Source organism: Nuphar pumila, chromosome 4 (genome assembly GCF_984573655.1).
Source record: "Nuphar pumila chromosome 4, dmNupPumi1.hap1.1, whole genome shotgun sequence".
In the NCBI taxonomy this organism is placed as follows: domain Eukaryota; kingdom Viridiplantae; phylum Streptophyta; class Magnoliopsida; order Nymphaeales; family Nymphaeaceae; genus Nuphar; species Nuphar pumila.
In genome coordinates, this window is record NC_143252.1 from 133,119,174 (window position 1) to 133,134,623 (window position 15,450).

General features: G+C 37.9%; 1 protein-coding gene across 8 annotated transcripts in view; it reads right to left on the reverse strand.

Annotated features, from left to right (window-relative positions):
* Positions 1–9,261: 9,261 nt before the first annotated feature.
* Positions 9,262–15,450, reverse strand: part of LOC149841127 (E3 ubiquitin protein ligase DRIP2-like) — a 32,200-nt gene continuing 26,011 nt past the window's right edge. For 4 of the 8 annotated variants that reach the window (XM_090003607.1, XM_090003610.1, XM_090003609.1 and 1 more), the window contains exons 7-8: positions 11,725–11,797; positions 9,262–9,617 (exon numbers count right to left, since the gene is read on the reverse strand). In XM_090003607.1, coding sequence (XP_089859733.1) covers positions 9,432–9,617; positions 11,725–11,797 — 259 coding nt within the window. In that variant the 3' untranslated portion in view covers positions 9,262–9,431. Of the gene's footprint in view, positions 9,618–11,548; positions 11,569–11,724; positions 11,909–13,881; positions 14,313–15,450 lie in introns of those variants that run through there. The other 4 variants (XM_090003613.1, XM_090003614.1, XM_090003612.1 and 1 more) reach the window with 4 other exon arrangements.

The window sequence follows — 15,450 nt, forward strand, 5'->3', positions numbered from 1 at the left end:
ACAAGTTGTCAATTATACACATTTTTTAGCAAATGTTGGAAGGCGCTTAGAAGTACGACTAACAACATATGATTTCATGTTTAAATGCAGTTCAATTATCTATTCATATACACAAAACATACAAAATGGTCTACCCTCGAAAGTTTGTATCCATATGCTGCACAATTGACATTTGACAGTTCATATACATGCGAAACTGCTGCCATGTGATAGTTTATATACATACGCAAAACAACAATAATTGACAACCATGTACATGTGAAACTGCAGCCATGTGACAATTTTATATGCATAAGCAAAACAACAATATTTGACAATCTATATACATGCAAAACCACTGTCATGTGATTGTTTATATACATATGCAAAACAATAATATTTGATAGTCCATATACATGTGAAACTGTTGCCATGTGATAATTTTATATACATACGCAAAACATCAATATTTGACCGTCCATATACATCCAAAGCAATCTACTTTTGACACTTCATATGCATGCGAAACAGTTGTCTTTTGACAACTTATAAAATATGTGAATTAGTGGCGAAACAGTTTCCATTTGACAGTTTAAATACATATGGGAAACAATGATATATGACAGTTTTTATTCATGTCAAACTGCTGTGATGTGACAGTTTATATACATACCCAAAACATCAAATTTAACGGTCCATATACATGCAAAACTGCTGCCATATGATAATTTATATACATACAAGAAATATGTGAAACAATTGCTATTTTTTTTAGAATAAAATTCATAGTTGACAATCCATTTTTCCAGTGAATAACCCATCTACGACAGTCTATTGCAAGTGAATAAAAACCCATCGCTGACATTCTATTTGCAGGTGAATAAAACCCATCTATGACAGTCCATTTTCAGATGATTAAAACCCATGTAAAACTCATCTATGATAGCCCATTTTCAGTTGATTAAAGCCCATATAAAACCCATCTATGACAGTTCATTTTCAGATGATTAAAACCTATATAAAACCCATTTTCAGATTATGAAACTCATATTTGACTGTTCATTTTTAAGTGAATAAAAACACAGATGGCAGTCCGTATATATATATATATATATATATATATATATATATATATATATATATATATATATATATATATATTCAAGCATCCATGTATGATAGTTCAAATTCATGGGAATAAATCCATAGATCGCAGCCCATATACGATATCAGTGTTTGGGTATTAGTCTATATAAGTATACGAGTTGATTCTCCAAAATGCATGGGTGATCGTAGTGAAACCCTCACGTCCCACTCACAGAGCTGCAATAGTGATGAAAGAGGTCACTGTCATTAGCGACCTAGCTACAAGCTTTCAAAACAATGGGCGGTCTGCTGGCCGTAAGTGAACACCCCTTGTAGTGGGGGTACAATGGGGGAGCAACAACCCTGCTCACGACAATGCTGCAAAACCCAAGAAAGATGGAAAGGGCCAAAACCACCCCCATCCCCTCTCCCCCTATGGTGCTGGTGCCCTCGTGACCTGCAGGTGGTGCGGCTGCCATGGTGGCGGTGGTACCACCGTGGCATACTGCAACCACCGAGAAAGAGGCACCCTACAGGTGGCTACCATGAACCCGATATACCAGAAAGCAAGGAAAGACAAAAGAAAAAAAAGAAAAAGAAGGAGATACTCACCAGATGATAGAAGGGGAATGATTGCATGGGCAATCGTCTACCCTAGCTAAAATCAAAGAACAGAGGAAGAAGATGGTGATGCTGGTGAGGTCCCTGCACACAGGGCAAATCTGAGGGAACTGATGGAGGAGTACCAGTGTTGTGAATGCGGAAGGATGACATCGCAATAGGGCCAAACATGTGGACTAGCTTCCACAGCGAACGCAGGCAGAAGAAAAAAAAAGGAGAACCAGGAAGAATCGCATCCTCATGCTCAACTATGGCTCCTGCAGTTCCGGTAAAACCACGGGGAAGAGAGTGCAAAAATGAGAGGGCTTCGTAGATAAGAGAGTGTATGAAAAATATGGGAAATGGGGGTTTCTTAAATCTGTCAGAAAGGAGCATGGGCATCCTGCTCATTTAATCAGGGGGGGGTAAAACAATATTTTTGGTGAGGTTATAAATGTTGCGAATTATGGTTGTTGGGGAAAGTCTTAAATGTGGTATAATGCATGTTTGTGGCGGTGATGAATTTTTTGGGTTGGATCCCTGTGGATCCAAACCAAAATCTACAATACCCAAGAGTGTTAAACACGTGAATTGGGTTTTTGGTTAGATTGGGTTAGGTCCACTTGGATCCAACTCAATCTACTACCTTAAAACCCATAGAGTATGGTTTAGTTGGATTGGGTTGGATCCATTCGGATCTAACTCAATCCACTACATTAATTATATAAGATTTGCATGGGTTTGGTTGGACTTGGATCTAAATCCAATCCACTCAAACGGTATCCAATTTGCTAAATCCCAAGTATATATATGTGTATATATATTTCAATTGAGATTTAGTTTAGTCCAGTTCGAGTCCAACTCCAATCTAATCTATTTTATAGTTGTCTTTGTGATTTGGATTTGGATTTGAATCCAAATCCCACTAAACTTTTCCAACATCAAGAAGTAACGTGGATCAGTTTCTTTAAACCTGATCCAAATCCAGTCTGAATCCTGTTTGGGTCCCAACTCCGTTTTTGGTCTATTATGGATTGGTTTTCAACCTAGATAGAACCCCAATAATATTCAAATAATATTTAGAGTACTCCTTGTCATCTGGGTATTTTTCTTCGAGAATTTACTGATATGTAGATATTTTAATATATTATCAGCTACTTATGTAGACAATGTTTTGAACAAAACATCCCATAGGGTGTACTGAAAATTTTCAGATATTACATTTGTTGCATGAGGGTTGATATACGTTGATCCAACAAGTACTTGAGGTTTCAGTGATCCGTCTTCACCACAAAGTGTCACCCAAAGAGTTAGGTTATCATTTCTTAATGGTGTGCATGATAGTCATGTCTCCTTGTTATCGGTGGACAAGCTCTTCTTCTTATTCAGGATGACCTTGCTCATAAAGATAATTGGGTGGCCCTCTTGGCTGAACACATCCCCAATACCTGCATCATAGGCATCCATCTCGACCTCGAACTCCTTTAAGAAGATCGGCAAAGCAAGGATGGGCGCCTCACACATAGCCCTCTTGAGCTCGTTCTGCTTGGAGGGTCCAAGCGAAGGATCCCTTCTTCAACATGGCAGTAAAGGGGGCAACAGTACAATCATAAGACCTCACAAACCTCCTATAATACCCCGTCAACCTCAAGAACCCCCTAAGAGACTTAATCAGCTGTGGCTTGGACTACCCAACGTGACTCCCACCTCATCAGGATCGATAGAGACACCTTCTTGATTAACAATATGACCCAAATACGATATATGCCCTTTCCCAAATTATATTTTGACCATTTGGCATACAATTTGTGGTTCACTAACACCCCAAGAAAATAAGACACATGCCCCCACGTGATCCTCTAAGGTCTTAGAATACACCAAGATATAGAAGAACACAAGCACAAATTGGTGTAGGACCAGCCAAAAGAGATCATTTATGAGTCGTTAAAACATAGTGAGGGCATTGGTCAAGCCAAAGGGCATGACAAGAAACTCAAATTGGTTGTCATGTGTGTGGAAGGCCGTCTTCTTCACATTGTGCTATGTCATTTAGATTTGGTGATACTCAATATGAAGATCCAACTTAGTGAATATAGTGGCACCATAAAGCTTGTATAGCAACTCATTGATCACCAGTATGAGATGCTTATCCATAACCATAATCAAGTTGAGGGCTCGATAATCAACACAAAAATGCTATGTTTTGTCCTTCTTTTATCATAAGAAGCATGAATAAGGAGAAGGGGATACAGCTAGGGTGAATGATGTCGCCCCATATCATCTCTTTGACATGCTTCTCAATTTCACTCTTTTTTTCATGTGCATAACTGGAAGGCCTCACACTTATCCGCCGACGTTCGGGCATCAACACCACATGGTGGTCCTGTGTGCAACAAGGTGACAACCCCTCCAGCTTTCCAAACACATCAACAAATTGGTCCAACATAGTTTAGAGTTTGGGTAGAATCGGATCCTCATGCATCTCCTAACCTAATTGGTCAACTGCATGCATCAACAATCAAGCAGCTCACCCGACCCTTTGAACAACTTGAGGGTTCTCTTGGCTGAAACCTCTCTTATAGTAAGGGGCTTATTAGCTCTCAAAGTGGTTGTGAAATCATCCTTTTTAAAAAATCATATGCATTTGACTAAAATCTCACATTACCATTCTCAAGGAATAAAGCCAAGACATGCCAAGAACTACGTCTACACTCAGCATCAGGAGCACATACAATTCCACTTCAAAGTCATCCCCTTGGAGCCAAAATATGATATCATGGCACACCTCGCCACACTTTAAATTTGTGCTATCACCAACCATCACATAAAAAATTAGGTGCTCCTTCACCCGGCAACCCAACGTGTGCACCAACTTATCACAAATGAATTTGAGTCGAGCCCGTTTCTATGAGTACATTAACCTGTTGTCTGTTCATAACCCCATCATGCCTCATGAAATATGGGGTTGTCACGCTAGATAAGGCATGGTAGGAGATCTCCAAATTCGGGTTTTCATGCTCTCTGAATTCTGTCTCCTCACCAGCTGCATCAACCTCCTCTTCTTACTCATCATCAATGACTATGAACATGTGCATGGTCTAGTACTTGTGTCTCGACATCCACATATCATTACATATAAAGAAAAGACTCTTTCTTCTTTTCCTCTATTACAATCTGACTCAAATGCTCCACCCTTAGAGTGGAAGGAGAAACAACTCCATCGTGGGTGTGAGGGGGTCTAGTAGGTTTCCACAAAGCCATAATTTGCTTATTCCTCTCCTCAATGCATCTAGAGAGGGTGAATGCAACGACAAATCAACTGGTATCTCCTCCTTAAGTTCACCCACGAGTGTATGCATTGGCCAACCATTCTCTGTACTCGTGAAATCTTTGAATTTTGCTTAGAATTCTTGCATGAACCCTTGCTACCTCAATTGCTTCAACTTCACATTGAAGTTGTCATTAGGAGTTGGAAGAAACCTCCTCACAACCAACTCCACGAACTTCTCCCATGTGGGCTTTCCGTGTGCATGGATTTGCCAATGCAACCATCTAGAAGCCTCATCTTTGACGTTTATGATCACCCACTACCACTACATTTGATACTCCTCGGGCATCGATTGACCCATAAAGAAGTTTTGGGACTTGAACAATCAATCACATCAACATCACTTGGTTTAGGGAAAATCATACCTCTGCCCATGAATTTGGCTGGGGCCTCCACCATATGTTCGAATCCCGGAAACTCCCAAACATGTATGTAGCAAGGTTAGATAAGGTGTGAGGAGGGTCAACATGTATGCCAAGACCTAGGGATATCACTCACAGTGGTGGAGGTAGGGATGGCAGTGGGGCGGGGCGGGGCGGGGGACAAGGTTTCCACCCCCGCCCCGCCTCCGCGGCGGGGATGGATTTTATCCTCCACCCCCGCCTCCATCCCCGTTTCATACCCTTCATCCCCGGTCCAAACCCTTCATCCCCGGTCCAAACGGGGATGAGGCGGGGCGGGGCGGGGATATTGCGGGGAAAGGTGGTCGGGGCAGGGATTAGGCAGGGATCGTGACGGGACGGGGCGGGGCGGGGAAAAGTGCACGTCCACCCCCGCCCCACCTCCGCGCGGCGGGGATGGATTTTATCCTCCACCCCCGTCTCCATCCCCGTTTCATACCCTTCATCCCCGGTCCAAACGGGGCGGGGCCCCGCTTTCCCCCGGTCCACTGCCATCCCTAGGTGGAGGTTGCTTCAGTTATGCTCTACGCACGTGACAGAGCCCCGAGAGGCTTACCAATTCATATAGGAAGTGTTGAGACCTCCAGCAAGCCAATCCAGACCTTAGGGGGTTGCTAGACCTTTAAATCTATGCTTGGACGAACTCTAGAGGTGTGAAAGCCTTCCACAAGCTGACATAGCATATCTAGATGACCAACACACTAATGGGGGGGTTGCGGTGTCCACGAGCCGACTATGGCACACTCTAAATCTCGGGTGAAGAGGCTTACAGTCACATCAGATGGATACCACCAGTTACACACCACCCCTGGGAGCCCCTAGGGTGTTGCAACTAGGAGAGAGAGAGAGAGAGAGAGAGAGAGAGAGAGAGAGAGAGAGGTTCACGCCCAACAAGGGGGAGTGTCCAAGGCAAGGAACGTCCCCTTGGTGAGTGAAAAGGAAAGAAAGGGAGAGTAGGGGGAAAAGAGAGATGAAAGGAAAGAAGACTAGGGGGAGAGGGAGAAAGAAAAGAAGATGACGAGGAAATAGGAAAAAATAGAGAAAAAACGAGATATATATATAGAGAGAGAGAGAGAGATTCTAAAAAATACCTCAATTCATAAATTTTATATTAATGGGTCTCTCTGTTAAGGTGTTTATATAGGGAGAGTTGCCCTAAACGGATCAGGTTAACCAACAGATCTTATTCAAACAATCTAATAAAAACCCTCTAAAGCAAAAATACAGAAGTAACCAAAAGTTAGGCCTAATGGCCTTGTGTGTCCAATGCCTAGCCTAGTGTGGGCGTGCTCATGCCTGAGGCATGGGTGAGTCTCCTTGGGCTGCATCATCCAGTGGTCCAAAACTGCTGCTAAAGGCCCAAAAAATGCAATTTTTTTGTGTCGTTGATCACGCACATGATCAATGGCACAAAAAGCATCCGAAAAACATTGGATGAGATGAGTGTTTGACGATACACCCATCTCTTTCTCTTTATATATATAAGAATGTAAACCTACCCACTAAAAAACATGTTAAACCTACCCAATAAAAAAAATTTGTTGTTTTTTTCAAAATTCTGATGTGTTCAACATGATTGATTTACTAGAAATTGACACTTGGATCATGAATTTGGATAGAAAAAATGGTATTTGGAGCCTCAAAATTTTATGAAAATTATATGCCCTTTATTAATGAAACGTATAAAAACCTATCCATGCATCTGAATCAAATGCGCCAAGAACTAATTCCTATAAAAAACAAGCATATAGATCACATCTGAATGATCAAAATTTTGTAAAAAACATCAAAATCCAATAAAACATGTGGTGGGTAGGTTTGGCATGTTTTTAGTGAGTAGTTTTGCATTTCTCTCTCTCTTTCTATATATATAAAAGGAAATAGAAACTTAAAAAAATGGGCACAATGATAAATGAAACATGGATTTTCAGTGATTTTTAAAATTTTTGACTGTACAAATGTGATCTATATGTTTGTTTTTATAAGAATCACTTCTTAAAACATTTGGTTTTGATGCATGAATACATTTTTATAAGGTTTCAAAAATCAATGACATACAATTTTCATCAAATTTTGAGGCTCCCATTACCAATTTTTTTATCCAAAATGCATGATACAAGTGTTGATTTCTAGTAAATCAATCATTCTGTATACATCTATGGGGTCAGAATTTTGAAAAAAAAATGCTGAAAATCTATTAGCATGTTTCATTTAGCACTTGGACCATTTTGTAGGTTTTTATTTTCTAATGTATATAAAAGGGAATAGCTACCTAAGATAGCCTACCATGAACGAAGGGGAGTTTTCAAGTTTTTTTTTTTTTAAATGACCATGCAGATGCGTTCGGCATGGTCGATTTGCTAGGAAACGACCCTTGGATCATGTTTTTTGATAAAAAAATATAAATTTTAAAGCTATGAATATTTATGATATTTATAAAAAATTTATACCATTGATTTTCAGGCCTTATAAAAACCTACCTGCACATTGGAATCAAATGATGCAAGAGTAGAGAATAGTTGCCTACCCTGGTCTGTGCATACTGCTGCATACGGGGCTTTAGAATGGTTCTTTTCCATGTTTTTTCTCGAATCTAAACGTACAGATGTGTTCTGTGTTTGATTTTATAAGAATGAAAACTATTGCATCATTTGATTCCAACACACAAGTAGGTTTTTATAATTTTTGAAAATTGACGGTATAAAATTTCTATAAATATCATAAATGTTCAAGGCTTAAAAAATTACACATAGGAAAGGGGGACTATCCAACCGAAGGTGCAAAATCTACAACCGATGATAATGGATTTCATCAATCAGACTTTACATATTGATTTTTTTATCATTCATTTAGTGAGCAACATGTTTGAGTATGAACTTTTTGACGTTTAGATGCATTTTTTAAAGCTCTAAAAATCATCGACCCCAAAGTTTTAAATGCATTGTGAGCCATCAAATTTTCATGTTTTGAAAAACATGCCTATATGTCATAAAGTCTTCATGTAAAGAATATTTCTTACTAAATAAATTATAAAAAACAAATATATAAGATTCTATCGATGAGATGTTTAAACATGGGAGAATGAATGATAGCTATCAGATCATCGTTGGTTATAGATTTTGGACCTTCCTGTGGGTGGCCCTTCCACACACATATATATATATATAGAGAGAGAGAGAGATGGGTCCCTGCTAAATGAAACATGCTAAATGGGTTTTTCTTTGCAGTTTAGGCCTCATAAATGTATTGGGCATGGTCAATTTACGAAAAAATCACACCTGGATAATGTTGGCTCATGTGTTTTCAATGAAAAAATGATATTCAGAGTCCAAAAAATTTACAAAGATTTTGGACCGCTGATTTTTTCAACCGTTATAAAAACCTACCCATGTGTCAGAATCAACACTTTAAGAGCTGATCCACATAAAAATAAGTACATAGATCACATCTGTACGGTCAAAATTTAAAAATAAAACGGAAAACCCTGAAAAACTCATTTAGCGCGTTTTATTTAGCATATTTCATTTAGCATGGACCCATTACTCTCTCTCTCTCTCTCTCTCTCTCTCTCTCTCTCTCTATATATATATATATATATATATATATATTCATGACTTGAAAAATAACAAATTTTTTGTTTTTTTCTCACATCTAACACCACATATGTGATCTACATGTTTTTATTAGTGGAAAGCACACTTTTGTGTTGACAGAATCTAACTTGTAAGCAGGTTTTTCTGGCAATCCAAAACTCAACAGTTATGAATGCGCCAATTTTTTTTACTCAAAAAAACATGTTTTTTTTTGTCAAAAAAACATGATACAAGAGTCGCTTCCTATTAAATGAACCCGCGGAACACATAAATGGAAGAAAAAAATGGCATCCATTTATCATAAACATCTGTACATTCTCTGAACATCTGCTATGTTCAGAGAGTGAGTACCCCTTGAGAGAAGACATTTCCCTTAGTGGATGGATAGCTCGTTGCCCGTCCGTCCAGTTGTTGACGTTGATAGAGCATGATCTCTCGATCTGCCTATGCGGGTTTCCTGCTGTAATTCAACACCATGACATAGTCTGGCACATTGCAGCCCCTGTCAGTCTTTTTAGATTGCATGAGAGCAGTGTCATCTCTTCTGTCCACATTCTTCATCCAGATATCAACTAGATCATGCAGAGGAAAGCTCGGCCCCACAGAATGACCACAGCATGTAACTTCCACCTGTAGTAGATGCCAAGGAAGGTCTCATAAAAGAAGCAAACAGAAATTGATACTTGGTACATAAATAAGCATGCAGAGTTCGCGGTCAAAGAGCAAGAAAACAATCAGCAGATAGAGTTCCTGAAAGGCAAAACTTGCATATTTTTCATTAGTCTATCTGGACTGCTATGATAATTTCTGATGGACCAGATTCTAGTTTAAATCTGCGCAACGTTGCTACCTTGTGCATTACAAAACCTATCATCCATGCGTTTGAAAGAATGACTAAGCAACTAGTTAATATTTTGGGATTTCAACTACATGATAGTGCTTCTTAATCAAATAGGTTTTACTCTGGCACCAAAATTTCAGGTCCAAACTCGTAACTCAATCATATCCTTTCTATGTTCATCAAGCCCATGAGAAAAATCCGTTGATCTCACAACAAAAGCAAAGGAACCAGCAACCAAAGCAAGGACAGCAGCAGCTGTAAAGACAATATATCTGAAGATCGAGCTCATATCCATATCCCTACACAGCATCTCTTTCCACCCAATTCCTAACAATGATTCCATTAGGCACTTGCTGCTATTAGCTATTAATGGAACTATGCTTGATGTTGTTTCATGTGTGCTAGCCAGAACAGAGGATAGTACTTAATTGGAAATTTTTTTATGATGAGGAACCCTGGGTGAGAACAGGACCACTTAATGGACCCACCCCCAAGCAAGGCGAACCCCAGGTGAGGCCCACGACCACCCTAACTTATGTGGCCTGCCTTCAAAAGCTACGGACACACCCACTGCCAGCGGGGTTTGATGCAGCACTTTCATCTCAACACCTTCACAACCACCCCCGCAGTGGTCCATGAGCAACCACATTGATGTTATTAGAAAACAAAAGGATAAGCATAATTTTGAAGATATATGGTTGGCTGTTACAGGTCAAAATATGAGTGTGACTGACCATATGACCATGACAAGAGCTTGCAAATCACAAGCTACGTGCACTTCTCTCAAAGATGGATAAAATTGCAGAAAGCATTCCCATAATGTGTTACCTGCTACACTTTTTACTATTAAGTACAATTTTCCTGCTAAGACACAAGTTAAGTTTTATTTCAAAATTGCATGCAAAACAGCCTTGCATCATCAAAGATATAATCAACCACATGAAAGATCATCTAACCACTGAACTATGTTCAATATTTTATTTTGTTAAATGTATTATGAGTGGAAAACAACAAACTGTGATTTATAATATCTCTTGATCTGCTCATTATAACTGTAAATTGAAAATTCCTTTAAAAATTATTTAAATGTATTGTTTTTTTTTTAATCCAGAGTCAGCACTTCATATGCATAAGTATGCAGACACATGTTCTTGTAAGCTCCAACAAGGGAAAAAGAAAGAGGAAAGCAGATTTTTCCTCAGATATTTCTGTGGTAGTGATTGAAATTGGCATTGCATCTCTAAATTCAAATTTCTGACAATGTTATTCTGAACTGCCCAGAATATTTTCCAAGAAAATAGTTGAACCGTTGTCCCTTTCAATAAATAGGTTATCTGGTTAATATCAGACATCTTTGAAAATATATGAATCAAACAGTATAAATTTATATCCTTGTGTTTTATCAATTGGTAGTACATAATCTCACAAATCTTTTCTGTGATTGACAACAATTCTAACAACACAAGGACTAGGCTCTTCAGATTAGCTTCAAGGTGACAAGAGACTTGCACATAATATTACAAACATGTCATCCATTACTTGACTGATATATGCACGTTCCTCAACAATAGAAATTCCATCTGATTAATAAATTCGTAAAATAGCACAATAAGGCAATCCACATTATGCAGAAAACAAAAGGTTGAGTTGCAAGTTGCAACTATGATGAACGTTCAGATAACCAAGAAACCCATGGGCTTTGTCCAACTTATGAATATACCTCCAATTCTGCACCTAATACTGGGAAAAAAATAATCAAATCAAGATTTCAATTTTTGTGCATAAAGTTCATTAAGATAACTAATAAAAATAAGCCATTGACACTTAGAGAATGACATAGTGGTCCCAGTAATACAAAGATTATTCTATTTATCCAACTGCGAGCAAGATCATTACCTCAGATTCGTGTCTCAAATTCAGCTTTTGCACAAGGTACTGCTTAATATATGACACAGGTAAGTTTCCATCCCTGCTTGCAAGTAACACCATTTAAGTTTCTCAAATAGCTGAAGCTTTGCACATAACATGGGGATAATGTAGGTTCCTTTTTAAACAGAGAAATCCTAACCTATTTCTTGATCTGAAATTAAAAGTAGAAAGGTAGCCAAAACGATCAATCACAGAATGTTCCTAACCGCAACAATAACATATTGTCATAACTTACACTCTAGAAGATAGACTTCAGATAAAAAGATATCAACAGATCTTCAAAGGAGTATCAATAAAATCAACATACAGGTGCTAGTAATGCAAGTAACATTTCGACTGAATCTATTTGAAAAGGTCAGGTTCATAGATATCCTGCATGCATCTTTTCTTCCTCTTTTCTCTTCTTTTTCATTTATGTTGGTAATCTCATTTCAGATTTGAATATTTAACAGTTAAGTGCTAACAAAGTCTAATGGAAGATCGAGGACGAGAGAAAGAAACCATGAAGACCCTTGGGCTACAGATTACTAAATGTAGGTTGACAATTATTATCCTTTACACGAATAAAGCACAGAATACAAAGAAAGTATTATGTTCAGATTTTTTCTTACATAATCATAGGCACAATTTTTCAATGAAACAAAAGATTCGGGAGAGTACAACACACGGATTGAGTGAGATCAGTGAGGTTGGTTATAGCAAAGCCTGGCCTGAAGTCCGTGGCTTACGAAAAGGTAAGTTGTCAGGTCTGCCCTGTGGACACAAACTCTGCTACTTGGTTTGATGGGATTTACTGATCTTACACTTGTTCTGAAGTCCGATATCATGCTTTACTGTCTCCATACCCTTGGAGCAAGCATTTAATGGTAGATCATCCCTCAGCCCAATATAACTTTTGTTGTTACAGAGAAGGATTGCAGTGAGAACAATGATTCCTAAGATCTTAAACGATATGAGTAGCAAACAACTTGATCAGCTTCAACTCAAATGGAAAATTTCGGTTGTTTCTTGTGTACCCAAAGACAAGATCAAATCCAGTATGGTATGGATAATACACTATGCTGGTCTTCTATCAGTTGGCACCCTGCCCGATGATATGCTTGACTATACAATATACATCTAAAAATTCAATGGCAGTATCTCTCTCTCTCTCTCTCTCTCTCTCTCTCTCTCTCTCTCTATATATATATATATATATATATATATATATATATATATATATATATATATATATATATATAACTCCCAACACTCACAAATAACTGGCACAAGGAATCCAGTGCATACAAATTATCTATTCTGATGAACACCTAATACTGAAGACCAGTAACTTCACTTCTAAACAGGTATGGGGGATGGCACATATTAGCCTCCCCTTTAAGGTTTTCTATTCACCATGAACAGATGCTACCTCAACATCCCAGAAACTACTTTGCAAGTAAATATTAAATATCTTTAGGAACCAAAAGCATATATTTGTAAAGTCAATACAGTCACTCATGGTTATAACACAGATCTGCTGAGAAATTAGTGAGCCAATTCCATCTGCAGTAAAAACTTTTATTAAAGTCCAACAAAGTCCATTCCTGTTAGAATAGTATGACATACATAAAAAAGAGAAGCATCTGGCACAGTTCTTTTTACCAAGAGAAAGGGATAAAAAACTTAGGAGCTAATCTTGCATATCTATAAAATATGCTGTAATGAAAGTAGGAAAAGAATACAAGTGGATGCCTCTTATGGGCTTACTGTAATGAAATACAAAGATGTCACTTATGGACATACACAATCACAATGACCACTAATGGGTCAATTACACAATCACAGATCCATACAAATCACCCACTTAAGGGCATACAACAAACATAAAAAATAGGATTTGTATTCACCAAAAGCTTTAACCAAAAGCCTTACAACATATGAGGTTTGAGTTTGAACCCCTTTATATACACAAGGGAACCAAGAGAGTACCCCAACGGCTAAAAATGTAGCCATTGAGGAGATCCTAATGGTTCTATGGTCAAATGACTATTAGGCCCAATCCTATTCTAGGATTTACAAAAAAAATAAAAAATATAAAATATAAATATAAAAGATGTATAATGTATACAATGACCATAATACCCTTATATTTACAATAACTAAAATACCCCTCAGACTGTATATGCATTAACACTCCCCCTCAAACTTATGGTGTGATCACCGGAAGTTTGCCTAACAAGAAATGAAATCTAGTAAAGAAGTCTACAAGCTAATATTCAGACATGACATGTGGCTGTGAAATCGTCTTCAAAAACTCTTCTTTGACATAATGTCAGTCCATCTCGATGTGCTTAGTGCATTCATGAAAGGTATGATTTCCAACAATGTATATGGCACTTTTGTTGTCACAACATAACTTGGATGGTGTGATTGATGGTACTTCCATGTTTGCCAGCAACTCCTCAACCAAACAATTTTTTATGTTGTGGTGGCTATAGCCCGATACTCGGCTTCTGTGGATGAAAAAGACATCTTTTGTTGCCTTTTGCATTTTCAGAACACCAGTGAGTCTCCTACAAAAACACAAAAGCCAATAGTTATGCGTCTATCATTGGGATCTCCTCCCCAATCAAAGTCAGAATATGCAACTAATTTAAGAGGGGAGGAGGAAGGCAATAACAATCCTTTGTTAATATAATTTCTTAAATATCTAACAATACGCATAACAACACTCATATGAATTGAGGTAGGAAAGTGCTAAAATTGACTAGCAGTGTGAACTGCATGAGAGATGTCTGGTATGATGATGGTCAACTATGTCAAGGCACTGATCATCTATCGATACAGTGTGGGATCATTTAATGGAGTTCTATCATTAATCTTTATCTTTGAGTTGATAACTTCGGGTGTATCTACTCTCTTCTCGTCAGTCAGGCCAGGCCAGTCAATAATCTCAATAGCAAATTTAGATTGAGATAATAAATATCCTCGAGGAGAATAAGTAACTTCAATCCCAAGAAAAAATCTCAGAAAGCCTAAATCAGTGATTTCAAAATTTTATTTAAGCACAAGTTTAATATGATTTACTCTCTGTTTATCTATTACTAATAGCATACACAACCATAAGTGTTCTAACAGTAAGTCATTCTCACAGCCGAGGCAAAGGTCTCATCATAATCTATCCCATATTCGTTGTGAGTACCCTTTGGCTACTAGTTTGGCTTTATGTTTTTCCAATGTTCCATCACTCTTAGTTTTAACCTTAAAGATCCATCTACATCCTATTGATTTCTTTTTATGTGGTAAGTTAGTCAATTCTCAAGTTTTAGATTTTTTTAATGCTCTTATTTCTTCAACCATGGCATTTTGCCATTCTGGATAGTCTTTAGATTGATTGTATAAGACTGGTTCGAAGTAGGAGAAATTTTTTGCTAAACACACTCAGTATTGAGGGGCAAAGGACTCATATGTCACAAATCTATCAGGTTCTTTATGTTGTCTTTCATATTGCATAATATTTATAGTTTCTTGGGCTTCTAAGTTGAAATATTTTTCTAAGGCATTAGGATGATAGATCGCTTGTCATTCTTTTATATTGAATAATTTGAGAATGATCCTGATGTCCACCACATTGAGTATGCATTTGATTATCATATGATCATGATGTCCACCACATTGAGTATGTATTTGATTATCATCAATTTGATTCCA